The sequence below is a fragment of the Dendrobates tinctorius genome, unplaced genomic scaffold, assembly GCF_039654945.1.
Source record: "Dendrobates tinctorius isolate UK_male_01 unplaced genomic scaffold, ASM3965494v1 ptg000022l, whole genome shotgun sequence".
In the NCBI taxonomy this organism is placed as follows: domain Eukaryota; kingdom Metazoa; phylum Chordata; class Amphibia; order Anura; family Dendrobatidae; genus Dendrobates; species Dendrobates tinctorius.
The window spans coordinates 18,914,455-18,940,835 of NW_027361690.1; the positions used below are offsets into that span (position 1 = coordinate 18,914,455).

A 26,381-nucleotide genomic window follows, 5' to 3' on the forward strand; every position below is an offset into this window, starting at 1 on the left:
TAGTCAACAAGAGTGGCATGTTTCACATATAGGCCACCAGTCCCACAAATAGTGTATGTGTTAAAGATAAAACTTCCTGCGAAAAATAATGACAGTCATACTACAATTAAAGAGTCCTTGTATGTGGAACCTGTGGAAAAGCATGGTGTTTCTGCCCTCATCCACCACAACAAGATAAAACAGTTTTTGGTGCACTTATCAGTCTAATATGTCCATGAACTGCCCAGATTCTCATGCCTTGTAACTTGCAATCCATTCTTTTTCAATAGGCGGCTCCAATTCATTAGCATTCTGGCAGAATTTTAAAGGGAATCTGTCACCAGGTTTTCACCATCTAATCTGAGAGTAGAATAATGCAGGGACAGAGACCTTGATTCTAGCGATGTCTTGCTGCAGTTTTTATTTACATTTGTTACATCACCAAATTAAATGCAAAACTCTGCAAGTGTCCTTCCTGTTAGGAAAGAGCACCGCGGGAGCTTACATGGTTAGCGCCAAGCTTGTAGGAGAGCACCGTGGGAGCTTAGATGGTTAGCGCCAAGCTTGTAGGTCACATGTCTGAGATCTGCTATCTGTTTCCATGGGCAGCCAGCAGAATTCTGAGGCAGCTCTGTATAGAAATTAATAAAACTATGTAAAAAAAAACATTAAGTGAAGGATTTCCTCCTACTTATTTTTTTATTGCGTTTTAACCCCTTAATGACCGCCAATATGCATTAAAACGGTGGCCACTAAGGGCCCTTATTTCCTCATCACCGCTTTAAAATGGCGATCAGAAATAAGGGTATAGCACCTCCCAGAGTCCTAATATTTCTGGGGTCTCCGCTACCCAGAGTAGCGGAGACCCTGGAGAACATGATCAGAGCTGGATTCAGTCAGTCAAACAGTGCTGCTTCCCTTTCAAGCACTGCCATGTACCCAAATAGTAATTTTCCCCCACATATGGGGTATCAGCGTACTCAGGAGAAATTGCACAGCAAATTGTGGTTAATTTTTTCCTGTTACACTTGTGAAAGTAAAAAATTTGGGGCTAAAGTAATATTTTGATGAAGAAAGTAAAATGTTAATTTTTTCTTCCATATTCCATTAATTGCACCTTGAGGGGTGCAGTTTTTAGAATGGTGTCATTTTGGGGTATTTTCTATCATATAGACCCCTCAAAGTCACTTCAAATGTGATGTGATCCCTAAAAAAAATGGTTTTGTAAATTTTGTTGGAAAAATTAGAAATTGCTAACTTCCTAAACAAAAAAAAAAATAGGTTTAAAAAATGATGCATATGTAAAGTAGACATGTGGGAAATGTCATTTATTAACTATTTTCTGTGATATAACTATCTGATTTAATGGTGTAAAAATTAAAAGTTTCAAATTTGCAAAATTTTCAAATTGTTTTTGTGCAATTTTTGATATTTTCATAAATAAACACAGGTCATATCGAACACAATTTACCACTAACAAGAAGTACAATATGTCACGAAAAAATATTCTCAGAAACACTGGGATCCGTTGAAGCGTTCCAGAGTAATTAACCCATAAAGTGACAGTGGTCAGATAACAAAAATTTGGCCTGGTCCTTAGGGTAAAAATTAGCTCCGTCACTAAGGGGTTGAACTGTGAAATATTATTTTGAATTATTATATATTTAGCCGCAACAATTACGATAATCTGCATCAGTGTCTGCAATCTTCTATGAAAAGCAGTAACGTAATGAGTAACATTTAATAATCTATTAGCAAACTATCTGGTATTTATGAAATGTTTCCTACATGTGTCTCATAGGTCAGATGTATGCTGAACATATGGGGTGTGATGCTTTTCATTCGTCTTTCATGGATTGTTGGTCAAGCAGGCATCGGTAAGTGTGTACATGTCCCGCCTGGGATGCTGCTTATTTGTCCTGTGATAAGGTTAGCGGCAGCGCTGAGTACCCAGTGGTCCTGGAATATTTACCATAACGCTTTTATTACAGACATCTAGTATATTTACAAAACCCTTTGGTTGATATAGAACAGCTTGCGCCATTCTTCCCGTAACATGCCTCCAATGTATACAACTAGATACAATTCCTGCCGGCCATTGACTCCCATTATAAGTACAATCCTACTTTGCAGTAGATGTTTCTTCAATCACACTGAAAAATGTATTATTGTATTTCAATACTGGTTAAGGCCCCGTCTCACATAGCGAGATTGCTAGCGAGATCGCTGATGCGTCACTGATTTTGTTTTTGATTTTTTGATTTTTCATCGTCGGCGTCCCGCTGGCCAGCATGCATCGCTGTGTTTGACGCTGACGAGCGATCTCGTTGGAGACGCAAAACTCAGGGACGCAGACTGGAATCGTTCAGAATAGCTGCTGTGTGACAACGCACCAGCGATCTTTACCAGGTCGTATCGTTGTCGGGATCGCTGGTGCGTCGTTGAAGAGATCTGCCTGTTTGGCAGCTTACTAGCGACCATGTAGCAACGCACCAGCGATCCCGACCAGGTCGTATCATTGTCGGGATCGCTGGTGCGACGCTATGTGAAGCGGGACCCTTAGGCTGGAGTCATGCTGCTTTTTGGAATCCATTTGTTTACTTAAAATTTGTCACACATAGGCTATACATAATGCCATCCATTTAATGGATACATCATAAAACGCTGATATATCTATTAGAGAGATGCCTGTGATGGATGCCAAACATTACCACCCATCTCCCTTGGACTTCTCCATTAGCTGGATTCCATGGGATGAAACAGCGCAGGATATTGCTTGTGCCATTACAGTATGTTTTTCTTTTTTGCAAGCTAGCAAATTTCCCACTGAAGCCAAAGCTATGACGTGATCTAAATGGGAAAGTTAAAGAGGTTGTACACTACTTTTTCATTGATATGCTTAGGATAGGTTGCCTATGTCTGATCGGCCTGGGTCCGACACAAACAGGTACGGAATGGGGCTGAAATTCAGCCCTAACATTTGAAATCACACAGGCTCATGTTGTCCCCATCCTCAACCACCAGATGGGATATATTACTAATATTACCCTGTGTGGAGGAAAGCAAGATTTACTACAAGACCAATATTTCTAATGATACCTCCGTCACAACTCTTAACAGTATGGGTGTCTTGAGAACACCGATTCTGTTAACAATGTAGCAGACAAGGTGGCCCACAACCAGACCGGCCCTTCTGGCATTTGCCAGAATTGCCAGATGGCCAGTCCGACCCTGGACACAAGGCAGTCCTGCCGATCAGCTGTTCAACAGGAGGTGGATGTGCAGTACCCTGCCGCCGCCACTATCAGAAGATGGAGCAGCGCTGGACGGCAGATACCAAAAACAGCTGATCAGAGGGGGTGACGGGTGTCGGACCCCGACCAATCATTAAAATAGGTCATCAATGAAAAATAGTGGACAACCTCATGCCATGTGGGTTTAATTTTACTCCTGACATTTCAATGAAAACTGTATTTTTGACATTTTGTACAACTTACAAAAGATATTCCATCCTTTCACCTTTTGAAGATTTATTAGTCTATCACTAAGGTTACAGTCGGTGTCAGCATATGATAGAATTACAGCATTTAAAAAAAAAAAAAAAAACTATTAACAATCAGTGCACTTTAAAGTTATGGGCTGGATTCATCACAGTGTTTCCATCAATGTTCTAGTGTGAAATGCCTCAAAATGTTGCAAATTTTTTTTATTGTGTGATTTGAATCACACAAAAATTTGGCAACATTAGGCATTTTTTCTCTCCAGTCTTGGGCACCTGTGACAAAGTGCGCGGAGCTTGTACGGGGCTTCGCGATGCCCGCCCAGCAAATTCATCAGAATATGCACATCTTCTGCTTCGTAAATTACTCCAGAAATGTATTCAGTCCGATGCAAGACTATGAACATCAAAGAAGTCATGCATTTATAGGTCCCGATTTGTTAAGATTGGTGTTTCCCTGAATGGTAACATTTGTGGCAGAGGCACATGCAGCGCCGGACTGGCCATCTGGCAATTCTGGCAACTGCCAGATGGGCCTGTCTAGTCGTGGGCTGCCTTGTCTGCTACGTTGTTAGCAGAATCGGTGTTTTCAAGACACCCATACAGTTATGAGCTGTGACGGAGCACAAAGTCGCTGACTCCGTCACTTACCCCAGCAGGCCACAGGTATCATTAGAAATATTGGTCTTGTAGTAAATCTTGCTTTCCTCCATTCAGGGTAATATTAATAATATATCCCATCTGGTGCTTGGGAACGAGGACAGCATGGGCCTGTGTGACTTCAAATGCCAGGGCTGAATTTCGGTCCCAGTCCGTACCTGGGCACAGGGCAGTTGTATAATGTGTCTAATTTATGTAAGACGTCTGAAACTCTTAACTCTAGCGGTGCCTTTTTTAAGACTGGTGTGGAAAGCTGCAGTCTTAATTAATTTGGCTCTTTAAGTGGATGACTTCTTTCATTGTCATCATCTTGCAAATCATAATATAGGCTATCACCTTGTCTTGCTGAAATCTTCATGTGATATTAATTACTCACACTTAAAGGGGTTGTCAGGTCATATAATATTGATGATCTTTCCCAAGAAGAGGTAATTAATATCAGATAGATGGTCGTCCAACACCCTACATCTTCACCGATCAGCCGTCAGCTGTTAACACTGAGTGGGAGCTAAATAACATAGCTCTGTTCAATGTGTAGCAGCTGCTGCAAGGTGCTGCAGAACAGCTCTTATTTTAGTAAATAGGAACTAATCTGCAATCATCAATTTAATTTGGCCAATCAACACCTTTAAAGAAGACCTTTCAGCACTCCTGGTATATCTGTTTTTAATGAAATAATTATTTTAAAAAATAATTTCTTATAATTTTACATTGTGCAGTTACTCAGTCATTCCTACTAGAAATTGATAAAAAATAATAACAACTGGTTGTTACAAGTCAGGGGTACGTCCCTACAGGCTACGACTCTATCCAGTCAGTGCGGCAATATCAGATTGTTTGGGGCACTCTCATTTGACAAGGGGTATGGTAATGCCCTTTAGTCAATTTTTTTCATCATTTCTGAGAAGTGATGCCATAGGAATGGCACACTGCGGAGTTCTGGGAAACAACCGTTATCTCATATAGAATAAAAGTATATACTGAAATAGTCATGTCTGGAGAGTTTACAAGTTATCTTTATTGGCAGCCACTACAAAGTTATATTCACTTTTAACTTGAAGCTAATGTCTCATAAATCACCATTTCCCAAATGATAATAGACTATGGGGCCATCACATTCATTTCATTTCTTCAGCTCTATCATAGGAACAGAACAACATAAAATACAAAGTTGACAGCTATGTCCCATAATGAACACAAATGGCACCAGACGAACCCCACTGTCTATAATGGGGTCCGTTCAGTTTCTATCAAAGTGCTCACCATTTTAGCAGATAAAATAGAGAAGTGTGCCCCATTTATTTGTCTCCAACGCTGATGTGATCATAGGCCTATGGGCTTTATGTTCTTGCTATTTACTTTCATCTGTTAAATTAGCCCCCATTTATGTTACATATTGTATATAAAGTAACAACATACAAGCAACTTTTAGATGTTCAGGATATTTTGGGTTAAATGTAAAACTGAACTAGATCCACAATAAGTTGTTCTGGAGTATACCCATTGGTAGGGAACCTATAGGAAGGATCGGGCAGGGGACCTCTGGGTATAGAGAACTCAGGCTCAGATTATGTAGGGATACAGTGGGGCAAGCAGAAACAGCAATGTACGTGCAAAAAAAAATCCTATATTTAGTACAATGTCCTAAAGGACCACGAATGTTGTATTAAAGAGCTCATCCACAGAACTGTATCATAACTTTCCCTCCATAGAGGTAAGTGAGGCATCTACTGTACGTCCATATGCCTCCAATTTAACAGAGACTAATAGGGATGCTATAGAGGTATTTTCCCCTGGGTGAGATTATGCCCATAACTTGGCAGCCGACAATCCCTGAATGGAGTCTGTGTGGCTCTGTACCGTGGAGCCCTATAGTTACCTCTCCTGCCATACTGGTATCGTGCACAGGACTCTGCAGTTTGCATGAGCTTTAAGACCTTTTGCTAGAAAGGAATATCATGCAGCGCACCTCCATCACATGGAAGCTCTTGCATAAAACACAGACTGGTGTCCTGATCATTAACTTCATGTAAAAGAGAGGACAATCTAGAATAAAAGCTAATTGGACAATGTCTACTACTTCGTCCACCGAGCGCACATCCCTTGTGTGCAGGAAAATAAATAATCATGGATAGATATATGGTTTTTCCCGGGAACTGCCAAAACTCCAAGGAACATCAGAATAAAAGCGTTTTATTCACACAAAGCATTTCAGAATTGGTTCAACTCCTTCCTCCGGTATCTGATAAAGTAGTTGAACCAATTTCGAAACGCGTCGTATGAATAAAAATCTTCCATTCGGATGTGCATTAGATTCTTTGACCTGTCCCTCTATACACAACATTTTTGTGAGCTATATTTAAAAATAATGGAACGATTGTAGTGGTTCAGTCATATTTGCCACTTTGCTGGCAGATTTTCTGTAATTTTCTCCTAGCCTGGGCAGGTCAGATCATGCCCTATGGGACCATAATTAAAATTTATACCAGACTGTAAAAATAATGCAGCGGATGAAAAACATCAGTAACCTCTCACAATGCCACTGGGGATTTGACTATATTTTTTCAGTTTCATAAACGTTTCTCACTAAGGCTAATTTCACACTTGCTTTTTTTTGCAGCGCGTTTTTCCCGCAAAAAAACGCATTGAAAAAACGCATACAAAAGCATACAACTGCTGCGTTTTTTTCAAGCATTTTTATGAGCATGCATGAAAAAAACGCAGCGTTTTTATGCGTTTGTATGCGTTTTTTCCAAACATTAGGTGGCCCCTCACACTAACCCAAACCATGACTTTACTAACCCTAACCCTGACCCTAACCCTAACCCTGACCCTAACCCTAACCCTAACCCTAACCCTGACCCTAACCCTTAACCAAACCATACTTAACCCTAACCCTAACCCTAACCCTGACCCTAACCCTAACCCTGACCCTAACCCTTAACCAAACCATACTTAACCCTAACCCTAACCCTGACCCTAACCCTAACCCTAACCCTAACCCTGACCCTGACCCTAACCCTTAACCAAACCATACTTAACCCTAACCCAAACCCTAAACCCTAACTAACCCTGACCCTGACCCTAACCCTAACCCTGACCCTGACCCTAACCCTAACCCTAAACCCCCTTAACTAACCCTAACTCTAACCCAAACCCCTAAATTCCATGGTTAACAAAAAAAACGCATGTGCAAAAAAACGCATACATAAGCATGCCAATGCGCACATATGCGCACCCATAGACTTATATTGGGTGTCTTGCTGTAAAAAAACGCATTGTGCGCGCATGCGTTTTTTTGAGGCAAGTCGGACGCCCAAAAAATGCAACAGGATGCATTTTGTGCACCCGAGCGCACACCGCAAAAAAACGCATGCGCGGAAAAACGCGTACAAACGCATGTGTATGCGCACATAAGCGCATCCCATGCAAAGTATTGGGAAAAAAATGCATGCGCTATTTAGCGCTAAAATACCGCGAAAAAAAACGCAAATGTGAAACCAGCCTTATACTTGCATTTGATGCAGTTTTCGGTTATGCTAATTCTGCCTTAAAAAGGGAACCAAAAGTTCATAATGCCACATCAGAAATTCAATCACGGAGCCTTCTGTCCTTAAAGGGGGGAATTAATTTTTCAATCTGTGATGAAGGAAACCTTCTGTGTGACCTTTCTCTTGAGAAGCAGGATCTTGTCCATACATCCCGCTAATTGCACAGTGTGCGCCGATTGTGGCAGAAGGACTTTCTTACCCACTGGCACTTTTTAATTGTGCGCTCATCATTCACTTAATGAGAATAGCTTATGCCGAAGCTGTAAAGTAGAATTGGGTCATCCGGGATGTATAGAAAGATTATTTCTTACCGAAGACAAATATTACCAATTGCAAAATTCTCATTTTCTCTGGCCTGCACTTTAGCATATGTTGTGCCTGACAAATAAGCGCTCAGTGATTTTATGATGCATATCAAATGAAACCTTACAGCCGCAGGGGTACAGCCACGTCTCTGTCCTGCCATAAAATGGGAGCATTTTGAAACCTGCCAATTCTTTGCTTAGGGCTTTCATGCACAATTAATTTTCTAAGGGCAGTTTGGTAACTTATTTGGGTCATTAAGAAGTATTACTTTCCTCCTAGGTGTGAGAAATGCCAGAAGGATTTTCTTTTTAAAAGTTATTTATCTTTGGTGCTGGGTTGAAATTGTAAGATTTAACTTCTGATCGGATTATTTTCCCAGTAAACATCTTGTAGAGTCTTTAATTTCACATTAGCATTTTCAGTCTTAGATGAACATGACTGTGCCGGCCGTCTTTCTCTCTGTGGAGTAGTCGGGAAGTTTGTTTTTTAGGAAAATTGCTTTAAATCTGTAACTCTGAGGAATAGCTCAGATTTATAAACAAGAACACAGTCCTGTAGCCATTTCGGGTTGAATCGCTTAAGATTATGTTTACATGGCCGGTGGATTATGTTTTACAGTGATAAGGTTGTAGTTCTCCCGCAGGCAGAGCTCTGCTTACAGCTGATACATGAATATTGTGGGCAGTTATTTCTAAGTATATCATTTAGTTTTGACGTAAAACCTGCTGATTCTTTATTATTCTTGAAAAACATGTTATTTGTAAAAACTATATACATATATGGTAAATGAAAACTATTTATCATGGACTTCTAGAATCTCGTAGGCATTGGCCGTGACTCCGTGAGCATTCTTCTCCCTGTCTCCATTCTTCTGACAAAGTTTTCTACACTAATACTCCAAGACGTGGTGTCAAAAGAAAGGAGACAGAGAGGAAAATGCGCTCAGATACTGTGTGCATACGAGGCTGGCAACAGCCGCAGCATTCAGTGTTCACTCAGATCAGAAGTCTAGCAACAATCTGGCAACAGAGTGCACTGTCAGTGTGCATTGTCAACATAGACCAGCGCCGCCCCCACAGGTGATTTCACGTGCAAGGTATTCGCCTTACAATGCACACTGACAGTACGCTAAGTTGCCTGCTCGTTACTACTGATCTGAGCCAGAGAGAAAGTGCACTGTCTTTGTACACATTGCACAGTACATACTGCAAGTTCAATAAAAAATCCAGATCACCAGAGAATATATGGTATCATGACTAAGGGTGCGAAGTCACCAGAAACGCGTTGAGAACGCAAGCATTTGTTTCTTCTGTGCTGGCATTTTAACCTCACATTTGTATGGATTGAAGTGAATAAAAGGAATCTTATTTTTTCACTGCATCGTGGAGCTGGACAATCTTCTTCCCTTATTGTACAGTACATATCACACATGGACTAGCCCAACCATAAAACAAAGGTCACTGATGACGCTTCGATTCAGGGAGGGGCAGCGCCTGTGGCAGTTACTGCAGCCTATGCCACCTGATGACGCTTCGTTTGAGTATCATAGCATGCTCTAGAAATTCTCAAATCATCAAAAAGGAAGGAGAAAAAAAAGTAAAGCAGTTAATGTAGTTAGGGAAGGATATGAGATTTTAAAGTAAAGTACAGTTGTGGTCAAAAGTTTACATACCCCGGCAGAATTTTTGCTTTCTTTGCCTTTTTTTCAGAGAATATGAATGATAACACCAAAACTTTTTCTCCACTCATGGTTAGTGCTTGGGTGAAGCCATTTATTGTCAAACTACTGTGTTTTCTCTTTTTAAATCATAATGACAACCCTAAACATCCAAATGACCCTGATCAAAAGTTCACATACCCTGGTGATTTTGGCCTGATAACATAATAATAATAATAATCTTTATTTATATAGGGTCAACATATTCCACAGCTCTTTACAGTTTAACAGTTTCAAAACACAAGTCATAAGTAACAACGTTAACAATACAATCATTAAAGCAAAATAAGACGACCCTGCTCGTGAGAGCTTACAATCTACAATGAGGTGGGGGAGGTACAAAGTACAGGTGTGTATTTACAATGATGTATATACAATGATGGTCCAGCCATCTTGAGGGAGTGAGTGATAGATTGAGTTGGTGAATGGGCTACACATGCACACTTACACATAAAATGACTTTGATTAGTGAATGTGATAGGCCGCTCTGAACAGATTCGTTTTGAGGGAGCGCCTAAAACTATGCAAATTGTGGACAGTCCTGATTTCTTGGGGTAAAGCATTCCAGAGGATTGGCGCAGGGCGGGAGAAGTCTTGGAGTCGGGAGTGGGAGGTACAGCTTAGTGCTGAGGTTAGTAGAAATTCGTTTGCAGAGCGCAGCGGTCGGTTAGGCCAATAGACAGAAATGAGGGAGAAGATATTGGGGGATGCTGCACTGTGGAGAGCTTTGTGGGTGAGAACAAGTACTTTGAATTGGATCCTATAATGAATGGGCAGCCAGTGTAAGGATTGGCAAAGAGCGGACGTGTCCGAGTACCGATTAGCCAGATGGATGACTATGGCTACTGCATTAAGTATTGACTGGAGAGGGGGAAGTCGAGTAACGGGGAGGCCAATTAATAGAGCGTTGCAGTAGTCCAGGCAGGAGTGGCTTAATGCGACAGTGAGGGTTTTTGTTGTTCCCATGGTGAGAAAAGGGCAGATTCTAGAGATGTTCTTTAGGTGTAAGCGGCAAGAGCAGGCAAGAGATTGTATATGGGATGTGAAGGAGAGATTGTTGTCAAACATAACAACCAGACAGTGCACCTGCTGCCGGGGTGTTATTATGGTGCCACCCACGGAGAGGGAAATGTCAGATTTATGGAGGTTAGTAGACAGCGGGAGCAGAAGAAGTTCAGTTTTGGAGAGGTTGTGTTTCATATAGAGAGCAGACATGATGTTGGAGACTGCGGGCAGACAGTCACTGGCGTTCTGTCGTACAGCAGGGGTAAGGTTGGGAGATGATGTGTATGTCACGTGGACCCGTCCTATGTGACACGACCCGCAGGTCAATAACTAAAACAACAAAACTGGCACGTGTAACTGTCCTGTGTGACACGACCCGCAGGCCGGTAACTGAAACAACAAGACACGGGGGAAGGGGAAACAGTTACAACGGTGGACCCTGCGATAGGGAACGGGGACGTGGAGACCTCCTGCTCTCCCCTGAGTCAGTGTCCCTCACACTTCTAACGTTCCCTATACAGGCTCCTCACCTGTCGCCTGCAACCCTAGCACACACTACATCTATCCCTTGCTAGGGAGCTGGGTGGTGCAGGCACTGGCCCCACCGCTGTACTAATGCACACCAGGGAAAAATACAAACAGGGGAAACACCAAGAACACTTATCTTGCTCTGCTGCGGCACCAGGCAGCAGAGTGCATCACCAGATTAACTTTTTGCAGTGGCTCAACACCTCAGAGCCAGCTGCCACCTTCACCATCTCACTCTGATGCGGACACTGGGCAGACAGAGTTTAACACTAGTTTCAGCAGTGGCTGAATGGTCAAATGATCAGGGGCCAAAAGCTGCTATAACCCCAGTGACCACCGGGGGCAAAAGGCAAAGCAATGAAAGCATCAAGTGCAATGACACTTGTGGCCACCGGGGGCAAAAGGTAACCAAAGCAACTATTAGGATGCAATGACATCTGTGGCCACCGGCGGCAAAACTAACCTTAAGCCAAAGGCTTGACGGAAAAAAAAAGGTTTACATGCGTTAATTCAGAAGCTGACACGGCTCCAAGAATTGGATCTTGACAGTGTATAGTTGTGTGTCATCAGCATAAAGATGGTACTGAAAGCCAAATCTGCTGATGGTCTGTCCAATTGGGGCCATGTAGAGAGAGAAGAGAAGGGGGCCAAGGACTGAGCCCTAAGGTATCCCGACAGTGAGAGGAAGAGGAGATGTGGAGCCTGCAAACAAAAAAATGAAGGAGCAGTCAGAGATATAGAAAGAGAACTAGAAGAGAGCACTGTCCTTAATGCCTAGTGACTGGAGCCTAGAGAGTAGGCAGTCAACAGTGTTGAAAGCTGCAGAAAGGTCGAGAAGAATGAGCAGAGAGTAGTCACCGTTAAATTTTGCTGTCAGAAGATCATTGGTAACTTTGATGAGTGCAGTTTCAGTCGAATGTAGGGGGTGGAAGCCGGACTGTGAAGGGTCTAAGAGGGAGTGAGTGGAGAGGTAACGGTAAGGCAACAGTAGACTAGGCACTCCAAAAGTTTAGAGATGAAGGGAAGATTGGAGACTGGTCTGTAGGTGTTTGTGCAGGATGGGTCAAGAGCGGGTTTCTTTTAGTAATAGAGTAACAATAGAGTGTTTGAAGGAGGATGGGAAAATGCCTGAGGAGAGGGAGAGATTAAAGATTGTAGTTAGGTGAGTTGTGACGACAGGAGAGAGAGACTGGAGGAGATGTGAGGGAATGAGATCAATAGTGCATGTAGTCAGACGAGCAGAAGAGATGAGTCTGGAGACTTCTTCTTCTGTGATGGGATCAAATGTGGAGAGTGAGCCAGGGGAAATGCAGGGAGGGATGGGAGTCACAGCACTTGGTGGTTGGGAGCAATTTCCTGACGGATATTATCTATTTTCTCAATAAAGTGCGAGTCCAGGTCATTAGCACAAATGTCTGTGATAGGGGCTTGTGCTTTTTGCCTGAGGAGGGAGTGAAAGGTGTCAAAAAGTTTCTTGGGGTTGTTGGCTAGTGAGGAGATCAGGGTGGTGAAGTAAGTCTGTTTGGTGAGGTGAAGGGCAGAGTTATTATTTCTTAACATAAATTTGAAGTGGATGAAGTCTTCTGGTGTGCGAGTTTTTCTCCGTCTGCGTTCAGCACTCCTAGAGCATCGCTGGAGAAGTTGAGTTTGTGATGTGAGTCAGGGCTGTTTTACTCAGTGTTTGGAGGTTCTGAGGGTGAGGGGCGCTACTTGGTCAAGGATGCTTCTAATAGTGTAGTTGTAGTGATGAACAGCCAGATCAGGACAGGATAAAGAGGACATTAGGGACAGGGATGAGTGTAGGGAGTCTGAAAGTGTCTGAGGTTTATTGGCTTGTAGATTTCTGAATGTGTGGTAGGTAAAAGTGTGCTGGGGTGGGCGAGGAATTGTGAGCGTGAAGGAGACAATGCTGTGTTCAGAGAGGGGGAGAGGTAAGTTATCTAGGTAGGAGATTGAACAGAGCCAGACAAAGACCAGGTCAAGGGTATTACCGTCTTTGTGTGTTTCATAGGTTGAAAGCTGTGAGAGGCCTAGAAAAGTGGTTAGTGATAGAAGCTGGGATGCAGATGTGGAAGTGGGGCTGTTAATGGGGATGTTGAAGTCTCCCAAGATAAGGGTTGGTAGTTCTGAGGACATGAAGTGCGGCAGCCAGGCTGAGAAGTGGTCAAGGAAGTGGGTGGGTGAGCCTGGGGCCAGTATATGACCGCTACTCTGAGGGAGAGGGGATGGAAGAGCCTGATGATGTGGACCTCAAAAGAAGGGAATGAGAGTGATGGAGCTGGAGGGATGACCTGAAAAGTGCATTGTGGGGACAGGAATATGCCGACTCCACTACCAAGTCTGTGTGTGGGTCTCGGGGAATGGGAGAATTGTAAGCCACCATGGGAGATGGCAGCAGGGGAGACTATGCCAGAATCCTGAATCCAGGTTTCAGTGAGGACCAACAGATTCAGAGAGTTGTTAAGGAAGGAATTGTGCAGGAAAGGAAGTTTGTTACATACTGTCGGTGGATTCCAGAGTGCACAATTGAAAGAGGGAAATAAAGGAGTGCAACTAATATTAATAAGATTATTATGGTTTCGATATGAGGTAGGGTAGGGGCTGAGGTTGGGGGATGGAGGACCAGGGTTGGGGGAGATGTTATGATTGGGTCACCGAGGAGGAAAACAAAACCAAGCTAAGTCACAGAAAACCAGAGAGATTGGTAACTACGCGGATTGCAGACCCCTGATCCTAACCACACAACTAACAGCAGCCGGGGAGCATACCTACGATGATTCTAGATGCCTCGTCACAGCCGGAGGACTAAATTAGCCTAAAGCAAGAAAAGGGGAAATCTAAACTGCCCCAGAGCAGACCCCAAAGGAATAGACAGCCCCCACACATGTATTGACGGTGAAACAAGATGAAAGCACAAGCACAGGTAGGAAAATAGGCAGAGCAAACGATGGGGCCCACACTAACTAGAAAGGACAGGAAAGGAAAGATACTGTCTGCAATCACGTCACAAAACCCTGCAAAAAATCTCCAACACTTCAGATAGCAAAAAAAGCCTGAAGTCACTAGACTTCACCCACTATATCAGCACTCTGGCATATTCTGAGAAGAGAGCAAAAAGAGGCCAATCTAATAAGGGACAAAAAGCAAACTGGCACATACAGTAACATAAAAGTGGAAATTCAGCACAGCCCCAGATGGGGCTGGCTGACCACACAAAAACTGAAAAGACAAAACCAAATCAAATGTGAACATTAGCAGAGAGAACTTAACTTGAGAAGACAGGAACTGAGCTGAAAACCAAGACCTCAGGAGGCAGGAAAAAATCAACAGCATGGGAATAGGGAGTCGGCTGTCTTAAATCCAGTCTGAGACTCCAAATGTCCAATAGTCGTCCTCATTATCAGGTGGTAGGTCTCTGTTAATTAAATCAGCTTCATTACCTCCTGCCACCACCAGAGGGAGCCCGAAAAGAGAACTCATAATTCCTCTGTCAGCACAAACAGTTCCCTCACCAGAAACCAGAGGCAGAGTTCACAACAGGGAGATGTCCCCTGAGATCAGTAGAAGTAGGAAGATAAAGAGCAAGTAGTTATTGGAATTGTAAGAAGTTTTTTGCGAGGTGTGTTTGGACAAGATGGGCTGAGGTTTTTCAGGAAGGTGCGAAGTGAATGGAAGCTGTACATGGGAGAGGGAAGTATAGAGGGGCTGATGTGTATGAGTCGTGATGGAGGGGGGATGGAGCGGTGATTGTAGATGGCAAGGGAACACAGGAGGATAGGAATAAAGCACATGGATAAAAGGGAGTTCAGACTGTGGGTTACCTGACTACTGCCATGACTAACTGCCATCGATTAACTGCCTTTTGCTTGATGCTTAGCTAATGCGATGCTTTGCTGAATGCGTGTGACCCCACACATGTGTGTACCCCTTAGAATGATTCTAAATTTATACACCACACTACAGGGCCAAGAGAGAGGGATTTTGGGAACTGGTTAGTTATAAATTATCAACAGCTGCTCAACATATCCTGGTGCAGAAAAGATGATCAAAGACGCAGTTCTGAATCCATCTCTATGCTATAGCACCTCTCCTGAGATAACATCTACAGATATCCCCCCATGGATATACAACAGTAAATACTGAGACCCATGTAACAGAGGAATTCTAGCAAAGGAGTTGAATGACATGATTACCATTCAGACTGCTTGCTAACATTGAATGGAGTGAAAATACATATAGGATAGTTCAGTTCAGAGGTTGAATGACATGATTACCATTCAGGCTGCTTGCTAACATTGAAAGGAATGAAAATACATGCAGGGTAGTTCAGTTCAGATGTGAATGACATGATTACCATTCAGGTTGCTGGCTAGCATTGAATGGAGTAAAAATACATGCAGGATAGTTCAGTTCAGAGGTTGAATGACATGATTACCATTCAGGCTGCTTGCTAACATTGAATGGAGTAAAAATACATTCATGATAGTTCAGTTCAGAGGCTGAATGACATAATTACCTGTGTGAAGAGAGAAGAGAAAGGATGGATGTTAATTCCTTGCCATGGATTACCTTTTGCTTGATGCTTAGCTAATGCGATGCTTTGCTGAATGCGTGTGACCCCACACATGCACCCCATAACCTGCACAGAAGTTGACACAAATGGGTTTGAATGGCTACTAAAGGTAACATTCTCACCTGTGACCTGTTTGCTTGTAATCAGTGTGTGTGCATAAAAGCTGAGTGAGTTTCTGGGATCCAGACAGACTCTTGCATCTTTCATCCAGCCTCTGATGTTTCTGGATTGTGAGTCATGGAAAAAGCAAAAGAATTGTCAATGGATCTACAGGTAAAGGTAGTTGAACTGTATAAAACAGGAAAGGGATACAAAAAGATATTCAAGGTATTAATAATGCCAGTCATCACCGTTCAAACTGTGATTAACAAATGAAAAATCATGGGCTTTGTAAAAACAAAACCACGGTCAGGTAGACCAACAAAGATTTCATCCACAACTGCCAGGAAAATAGTTTTGGATGCAAAGAAAAACCCACAAATAACATCAGCTGAAATGCTGGACTCTCTGAAAACTAGCGGTGAGGCTGTTTCAAGATGCACAATAAGGAGGCGCTTGAAGAATAATTGGCTCATAGTCGAGTCACCAGAAGAAAGCCATTACTGCGCAAATGCCACAAAGTATCTTGCCTACAATATGCAAAACAGCACAGAAACAAGCCTCAAAACTTCTGGACCAAGGTAATTTGGAGTGATGAGACCAAAATTGAACTTTTTGGCCACAATCATAAGTGTTACAATTGGAGAGAGGTCAACAAGGCCTATGATGAAAGGAACACCATTCCTACTGTAAAACACAGAGGTGGATCGGTGATTTTTTGGGGATGTGTGAGCTACAAAGGAACAGGACATTTGGTCAAAGTTGAAGGAAAGATGAATGCAGCACGTACTGGAGGCAAATTTGCAATCATCAGCCAAGAAGAGGAGCATTGGATGTACTTGGACATTCCAACATGACAACGATCTAAAAGACAAGGCCAAGTCGACCTGTCATTGGCTACAGCAGAAAAAAGTGAAGGTTCTTTAGTGGCCATCTCAGTCTCCTGACCTCAATATCATTAAGCCACTCTGGGGAGATCTCATGCGCGCAGTTCATACTAAACAGCTCAGGAATTTACAGGAACTGGAGGCTTTTTGCCAAGAAGAGTGGGCAGCTTTACCATCTGAGAAAATAAAGAACCTCATCCACAACTACCACAAAAGACTACAAGCTGTCATTGATGTTAGAGAGGGCAATACACGGTATTAAGAAGTGGGGTATGTGAACTTATGACCAGGATCATTTGGATGTTTTGGGTTGTCATTATGATTTTAACAGAGAAAACACAGTAGTTTGACAATAAATGGCTTCACCCAACCACTAACCATGAGGGGAGAAAAAGTTTTAGGGTTATCATTCATATTCTCTGAAAAAAGGCCAAGAAAGCAAAAATTCTGCCGGGGTGTGTAAACGTTTCAGCACAACTGTATATTAGGAAATGCTTTAGAGTATGGCATTAAATTGACAGGGATTAAGGATGAAAATTAATTTGTATTTCGGACCACCCCTTCAATGTAACTTGTTGCTGACAATGTATACATGTGAAAGGTTTCCCGGAAGCAGCAGATTCTTTTCTACTTTAATTAGAAAAAAGTGAAAAGACAGAAAAGTAAGAGTTATACTCTAAGGATTTAAGGTTTTACATTACTAAAGGGCTTTACATAGGATTTTGTAATGGGAGGGATCACATTTACACACACCATACGATGACATGCATACACACATACAGTATATATATATATATATATATATATACACACAACACACTCACCTTCTTTACTAGATTTCTCAAATATAGAAGAGATGGTGAACACAGCAGGACGAACCTGCTCTAGCCTTCACTCCTTAACTCTATGGCCTCAATGCATCAAACAATATGCCAGAACTCTGGCGTAAATCACTTTTTTGGTAGTTGCAAAACTACAAGGAGATGCACAAACATGTTGTGACTTTTGGTGTTTTCATGCCAGTTTTGCCCAGCCTCACCAAAATGTGAGGAGCGGGAGCAGAAAGGGGGCTAATTCATGATGTAAACACGCCTCCTTGTCAAGACCAGCGTGACATCACCAGCCTTGATGAATCAAGGCCAAAGTGTGTATGATACTGACTGGTGAAAGAATGGAAAGTGGTGGAAATTAGCTTGGGATGGAATGAGGGCACAATTGAAGGTTTTTACCCAGTAGCCTATCTTATGTATCTTGCTGATGATTTCATAGCTAATGTTAGACAAAAGTTCAGCATTTAATGTTGGTCAACTGTAACCTCACATATAAGAAAAGTATTACAGGTGCTTCAAACAAAATTAAAATATCATCCAAAAGTTACCAGTAATTTTTTCAGTTCTTCACTATAAAAAGTGAAACTCATATTTTATGAAGAGTCATTGCAAACAGAGTGATCTATTTCAAGTGTTTATTTCTGTTAATGTTGATGATTATGGCTTACAGCCAATGAAACCCAGAAATCTTTATCTCAGTAAATTAGAATTAACAAATCAAAACACCTGCAAAGGCTTCCTAAGCATTTAAAAAGGTCCCTTAGTCTGTTTCACTAGGTTCCACAATCATGGGGAAGACTACTGACTTTACATATATCCAGAAGGCAGTTGTTGACATGCTCCACAAGAAGGGTAAGCCGCAAAAGGTCATTGCTATACAAGATGGCTGTTCACAGAGTGCTGTATCCAAGCATATTAATGGAAAGTTGAGTGGAAGGACAAAGTGTGGTAGAAAAAAAGGGCACAAGCAACCGGGATAACCGCAGCCTTGAAAGGATTGTTAAGAAAAGGCCATTCTAAAATTTGGGGGAGATTCACAAGGAGTGGACTGCTGCTGGAGTCATTGCTTCAAGAGCCACCACACACAGACGTATCCAGCACATGGGCTACAAGTGTCACATTCCTTGTGTCAAGCTATTCATGACCAATAGACAATGCCAGAAGCGTTTCCACAATCAGTGATGTGTCATCTGCTGTTGTAGGTTCCCTGTGTTTTATCAAGATCAAAGTCAGCGCAGCCATCTACCAGTAAATTTTAGAGCACTTCATGCTTCCTTCTGCTGACAAGCTTTTTGGAGATGGAAATGTCATTCTCCAGCAGGACTTGGCACCTGTGCACACTGCCAAAGTACCAATACCTGGTTTAAGAACAGCAGTATCACTGTGCTTGATTGGCGAGCAAACTTGTCTGACCTTAACCCCATAGAGAATCTGTGGGGTGTTGTCAAGAGGAAGATGAGAGACACCAGACAATGCAGATAAGCTGAAGGCTGCTATCAAAGCAACCTGGGCTTCCATAACATCTCAGCAGTGCCATAGGAGGATCGCCTCCATGCACGCCGCATTGATGCAATAATTGATGCAAAAGGAGCCCCGACCAAGTATTGAGTGCATTTACTGAACATACATTTCAGTAGTCCAACATTTCAGATTTAAAAATCATATTTCAAGATGATGTTATAAAGTATTCTAATTTACTGTGATAATTACTTTTGGGTTTTCATTGGCTGTAAGCCATAATCATCAGCATTAACAGAAATAAACACTTGAAATAGATCACTCTGTGTGTAATGACTCTATATAATATATGAGTTTCACTTTTTCTATTGAACAACTGAAATAAATTAAGTTGTTGATGATATTCTAATTTTGTGAGAAGCACCTATATATAGTGGAGAGTTTCTAATAACCAAGGCTGTAGGCTTATAGGAGGAGGGCATTCTTGACGAGACACTCACAGAAGTATGTTTTAATAGTTAACATACTGTATTTTTCTCTTTCCACTGAGGTCTTGGTGTCATTATCATCGGGTTAGCTGTGACAGTGACTACTATAACTGGCCTGTCCACCTCTGCAATTGCCACAAATGGATGTGTCAGTGGAGGTAATAAAATATGAGGCATGGACGCTCTAAAGGTCGATGCCAGTTCAGAAACTCATTATTTTAAGGTAATCACATACTTGACTTGCTGGAGGCTTTTTTTTTAGCGTCGACTGGAGTATAGAGCAAAAATGAGACAAGAAGATGAATTTATTTCAGGATTTTAAAAGCGTCTCTCAACGTTTCCAACAGTGGGTAGTTAAGCCTCTCTCCTAGGTTCTTAATTTCAGGATTTACGTGAGAAGGACTGCTCCGCAATTCACAAGTTGGTATTCAGTCAATTTTTTCCATACAGCCTTTTTCCAACAGTTCAGTATTTATTTCCAGGCTCATAAGTTCTAGGAGTCAACGTTTACGGCGTTATGTTGTATTAAAAGACAAGTAATATATAAAATATTTCATTTTCTTCTACTACTGACAGGTCTGGGAGTTATCATAATTTTGCTTGCGACCATGGTAACCACAATTACTGGGTTGTCAACCTCTGCAATAGCAACCAACGGTTTTGTACGAGGAGGTAAAGAATTAAGGATACTTAAGATACCGATTGCATGGCTAGGTAGGAGATTATACTATTCTGCTCTAAGTTCTGGAAAGTCTTATTGGGACCTCTGGATGTGGAGAACTAAGATCCACAAATTGTAAGGTAATGTCTTCTAGGAGTCAAACATGTTAAAAAAGGCATGGTGGGCCCAAATTCAGCAGAAGAACAATCTAAAGAGATGGCTGGTTCCAAGGAATGGTTCCAGCACAGTCTAAACTTCTATTAAGTCATGAATTAAAATGATGGATAAAAATTTGACATGAGATTAAATATTAAAGAGGTTGTCCACTACTGTAACATTGATGACCAACCACCCCTGTCGATTTGCTGTTCTCAGTGTCGTCAACTGCCAGCAGTGCTCAGTTACAGAGCTGCTCCGTCTACTGATATTGGCCGCGGCCGGGTACTGCACATCAACCCCTATGCAAATCAATAGGAGGCGGATATGGAGTACCCAGCCACGGCCACTATCAGTAGATGGAGCAGCAACGAAACAGCTGATTGGTGGGGTTGCTGGGTGTCACGCACCCGCCGATCAGACATTGATGACCTATCCTATGGATAGGTCATCAATGTTAAAATAGTGGACAGCCTTTTTAAGAGTTTTCTACTCCTATAGGAATGAGGTGAGTAACATAAAAATGGATCATGGATTATTTATAAGACTTTTCAGGTAGTGGTCATTGAAAGAAAACTGATCGATGTATTGGTCTGCAATATCACCATTATTGCTTACAGGGTATGTATTATGCCTTCATATCACTGTGCTTCAGAATGCAAATAAATACAGCTGCAGCATGTGATGATTACTACGATAAGATTAAAAGAACACAACTAAAGGGACTCCAAGTCCAAAATCCAAAAGTGCTTCTTAAATATATTGACATGTACAGTACAACAGTACGAAAATACTTGGATACCTGGTCAGTATTACCTCAGTAATGCAGCCGTTTTGATGGGAAAACTGATTTTCAGCGCTAAAGATTTTTAGTTTGGTCGCTCTTACACATAGTTATAGTGTGTCACACGTTAAGTACTGCAACACCACAACCAGAAGGTTATATACATATACAGCCATGGCCGAAAGTGTTGGCACCCTTAAAATTGTTACAGAAAATGGAAGTATTTCTCACAGAAAATTATTGCAATTTTACATATTTTGTTATAAACATGTTTATTACATTTGTGTGTATTGGAAGTTGGAAAAATAAAAAAAACAAAACAGAAAAAACGGCAAATTGCGCACAGTTTCAAACAAAAGCCCCAAAGTCGGTGGGACAAAATTGTTGGCACCTTTCCAAAATTTTAGGCAAACAATTTTGTTTCAAGCATGTGCTGCACATTCATACTCACCTACAGCAAGTAACAGGTGTGGGCAACATAGAAATCACACCTGAGACCAGATAAAAAGGGGAGAAGTTGACTCAATATTTTAATTGTGTGTATGTGTGCACCACACTAAGCATGGAGAACAGAAAGAGGAGAAGAGAATTTTCTGACCACTTGAGAACCAAAATTGTTGAAAAATATCAACAATCTCAAGGTTGCAAGTCCATCTTTAGAGACCTTCATGTTCTTTTGTCCACAGTGTGCAACATAATCAAGAAGTTTACAACCCATGGCACTGTAGCTGATCTCCCTTGACATGGACAGCAGATAAAAATTGATGAAATGTTGCAACGAACGATAGTCCGGATGGTGGATAAGCAGACCTAATCAAGCTTTACTTCAGGCACAGAGTGCATTAGTGTCAGCGCGAACATCTGTCAACATTTTAATGAAATTAAATGCTATGGCAGGAGATCCAAGAGGACCTCATTGCTGACACAAAGACATAAAAAAGCTAGTCTGCAGTTTGCCAAAATGTATGTTAGTAAGCCAAAATCCTTCTGGGAAAGCGTCTTGTGGACAGTTTAGACCAAGATAGAGCTTTTTGGTAAAACATATTCTACTATTTAACAAATACTGATGAGGCCTACAAAGAAAAGAACACAGTACCTACAGTCAAATATTGTGGAGGTTCAAATATTATTTTTGGGGTTGTTTTGCTGCCTATGGCACTGGGTGCCTTCACTGTGTGCAAAACATCATGAAATCTGAAGATTACCAATGGATTTTAGGTCGCTATGTAGTGCCTAGTGTCAGAAAGCTGGGTTTGTGTCCTAGGTCATGGGTCTTCCAGCATGATAATGACCCCAAACATACTTCAAGAAGCACCCAGAAATGGATGGAAACAAAGTGCTGGAGAGTTCTGAATTGACCAGCAATGAGTCTGATCTAAATCCCATTGAACACCTGTGGAAAGATCTTAAAATTGCTGTTGGGAAAAGGCACCTTTCAAATATGAGAAACCTTGAGTAGTTTGCAAAAGAAGAATGGTCCAAAATTCTAGTCGAGAGGTGTAAGAAGCTTGTTGATGGTTATAGGAAGCAAATAATCACAGTTATTTGTTCAAAAGGGTGTGCAACCAAATATTAAGTTGATGGTGTCAACAATTTTGTCCAGCCCATTTTTGGGGTTTTGTTTAAAATTATGTCCAGTTTGCTCTTTTTTCCCTGCTTTTTTGTGCTGTTCCAATATACAGACAAAGGAAATAAACATGTACAGTTGTGGCCAAAAGTATTGACACCCCTGCAATTCTGTCAGATAATACTCAGTTTCTTCCTGAAAATGATTGCAAACACAAATTCTTTGGTATTATTATCTTTATTTAATTTGCCTTAAATGAAAAAACACAAAAAGAATTGTCCTAAAGCCAAATTGGATATAATTCCACACCAAACATAAAAAAGAGGGTGGACAAAAGTATTGGCACTGTTCAAAAAATTATGTGATGCTTCTCTAATTTGTGTAATTAACAGCACCTGTAACTTACCTGTGGCACCTACCAGGTGTTGGCAATAACTAAATCACACTTGCAGCCAGTTGACATGGATTAAAGTTGACTCAACCTCTGTCCTGTGTCCTTGTGTGTACCACATTGAGCATGGAGAAAAGAAAGAAGACCAAAGAACTGTCTGAGGACTTGAGAAACCAAATTGTGAGGAAGCATGAGCAATCTCAAGGCTACAAGTCCATCTCCAAAGACCTGAATGTTCCTGTGTCTACCGTGCGCAGTGTCATCAAGAAGTTTAAAGCCCATGGCACTGTGGCTAACCTCCCTAGATGTGGACGGAAAAGAAAAATTGACAAGAGATTTCAACGCAAGATTGTGCGGATGTTGGATAAAGAACCTCGACTAACATCCAAACAAGTTCAAGCTGCCCTACAGTCCGAGGGTACAACAGTGTCAACATGTACTATCCGTCGGCGTCTGAATGAAAAGGGACTGTATGGTTGGAGACCCAGGAAGAGCCCACTTCTTACCCCGAGACATAAAAAAGCCAGAATGGAGTTTGCAAAACTTACCTGAAAAAGCCTAAAATGTTTTGGAAGAATGTTCTCTGGTCAGATGAGACAAAAGTAGAGCTTTTTGGGCAAAGGCATCAACATAGAGTTTACAGGACAAAAAAAAGAGGCATTCAAAGAAAAGAATACGGTCCCTACAGTCAAACATGGCGGAGGTTCCCTGATATTTTGGGGCTGCTTTGCTGCCTCTGGCACTGGACTGCTTGACCATGTGCATGGCATTATGAAGTCTGAAGACTACTAACAAATTTTGCAGCATAATGTAGGGCCCAGTGTGAGAAAGCTGGGTCTCCCTCAGAGGTCATGGGTCTTCCAGCAGGACAATGACCCAAAACACACTTCAAAAAGCACTAGAAAATGGTTTGAGAGAAAGCACTGGAGACTTCTAAGGTGGCCAGCAATGAGTCCAGACCTGAATCCCATAGAACACCTGTGGAGAGATCTAAAAATGGCAGTTTGGAGAAGGCACCCTTCAAATATCAGGGACCTGGAGCAGTTTGCCAAAGAAGAATGATCTAAAATTCCAGCAGAGCATTGTAAGAAACTCATTGATGGTTACCGGAAGCGGTTGGTCACAGTTATTTTGGCTAAAGGTTGTGCAACCAAGTATTAGGCTGAGGGTGCCAATTCTTTTGTCTGGCCCATTTTTGGAGTTTTGTGTGAAATGATCAATGTTTTGCATTTTGCTTCAATCTCTTTTGTGTTTTTTCATTTAAAACAAATTAAATGAAGATAATAATACCAAAGAATTTGTGTTTGCAATCATTTTCAGGAAGAAACTGAGTATTATCTGACAGAATTGCAGGGGTGTCAATACTTTTGGCCACAACTGTATATAGCAAAACAATACTTGCAATAATTTTCTGGGATAAATACTTCATTTACTAGAACAATTTCACGGGTTCCAACACTTTCGGCCTTGACTGTAAGAGGACATATATCCAAGTGCAAACCAAAAAAATGAATCAACACATTGTTTATTGTGCCATCATAAACCGCACCATAAGCCATGTTATACTTCACAGGCTTATACATAGTCCATAACATTACATAGTACACAGCTTTAATACTCTGTCACTAAACACGCTGGACCTCTTTGTCCAGTTACCATGGATGACCGCACGCCGAACAGTTCATTAGTGTCCATAGAACATTACGGGCACCAACAGTTATATCCCCATGTCCGGGGTTACCTCGCAGGAGCTCCGGCTCCAGATACCGACTCTCGGTTAGTCCTTTCTCTCAGGGAAGCGGCCGCACTGGGCTCACCGTTCCGGACAGTGCCTTATTCACTAGGCCGCCTCATGGTTCCAGAACCACAGCCAGACAGTGGCTCCCCAAACGCAGTCTGTCACAGACTCTGCTCTCACACGTGGCCTTCCGGGACCTTCCACACGGACCAATCATATCCAGGCACTTTTCCCCCATGTGACCTACCCTGGTCACCTTATATGGTCCGTAGCCACGCCCACTGGATCACATGGCTATGACCGCATTGCAGGTCCTATTCAACACCCAGCCATTCACACACATATACAGCTTTTATTATGGGTGTTCAGACACATGCCCCTGGGTGGGTTTGTAGGTGACTGGTCTGCCCACCTCACCAAGCCACCTGAAAGCCTTCCCTGATACATAGCAACAAACACTCAGCATTACCTCTGCTGATTACCACATATTTCAGCTTCCATCCCGGGGCCACCCACCTTGGGATACATAACAGTCATTTACCATCCTTTCTCCATCAAAATAATGGAGATGCCTGTGTGCATGACCCAGACAGCGCCCCCTAGCTGTCACAGTGGTCACTGCATCACAATATATACACATAGAATACATATATATATATATATATATATATACATCTCATTGAGACACATATATATACTGTATATACATTTATAGTTCATAGAGTTCTACATAGCATAATAGCCGCTAAATCAATTGCCAGCTTCAGTAAAATCATTCCCGAACCCGACATGATATGACACATGGTTTACATATAGTAAACCATGTCATATCAAAATGATTTATATATGTCAGTGTTTAGTCAATTTAGTAGTTACTGTTAGGAAAAATTTGGAACTTTTGGGGTTAAATTTAAGGCTATAATCGTGGAAAATAATTGTGTGGGCTCCAGTGCAATTTTCTCCACTAGAGAGGGAAAGCCAGTGAGTGAGGGCAGATATTAATAGCCTAGAGAGGGACAATTGTTTTTGGCTCCCCCTGGCTAAAAAATATTTGCCCCCAGCCACCCCAGAAAAGGCGTATCTATAAGCCTCTCTTGTTATGATTGGATCACCGAGGAGGAGAGCAGGCCCCGGCTAAGCCACAGAAAACCCGAGAGGTTGGTAACTAAGCGGATTGCAGACCCCTGATCCTATCCACACAACTAGCAGTAGCCGTGGAGCGTACCTACGATGATCCTAGATGCCTCGGCACAGCCAGAGAGCTAACTAAACCTAAAGCAAGAAAGGTGAAATCTAAACTGCCCCAGAGCAGACCCCAAAGGAATAGATAGCCTCCAAACATATATTGTCGATGAGACAAGATGAAAACACAAACGCAGGCAGGAAAATAGACTCAGCAAATGATGGGGCCCACACTGACTAGACAGGACAGGAAAGGAAAGACACTGTCTGCAATCACGCAAAAAACCCTGCAAAAAGCCCAACATGTCTGATGCACAAAAAC

General features: G+C 42.0%; 1 protein-coding gene across 1 annotated transcript in view; it reads left to right on the plus strand.

Annotated features, from left to right (window-relative positions):
- Positions 1–26,381, plus strand: part of SLC12A1 (solute carrier family 12 member 1) — a 179,863-nt gene that overhangs the window by 16,458 nt on the left and 137,024 nt on the right. The window contains exon 3 of the mRNA XM_073568454.1: positions 1,781–1,856. Within this exon, the coding sequence (XP_073424555.1) occupies positions 1,781–1,856 (76 nt within the window). The remainder of the gene's footprint in view (positions 1–1,780; positions 1,857–26,381) is intronic.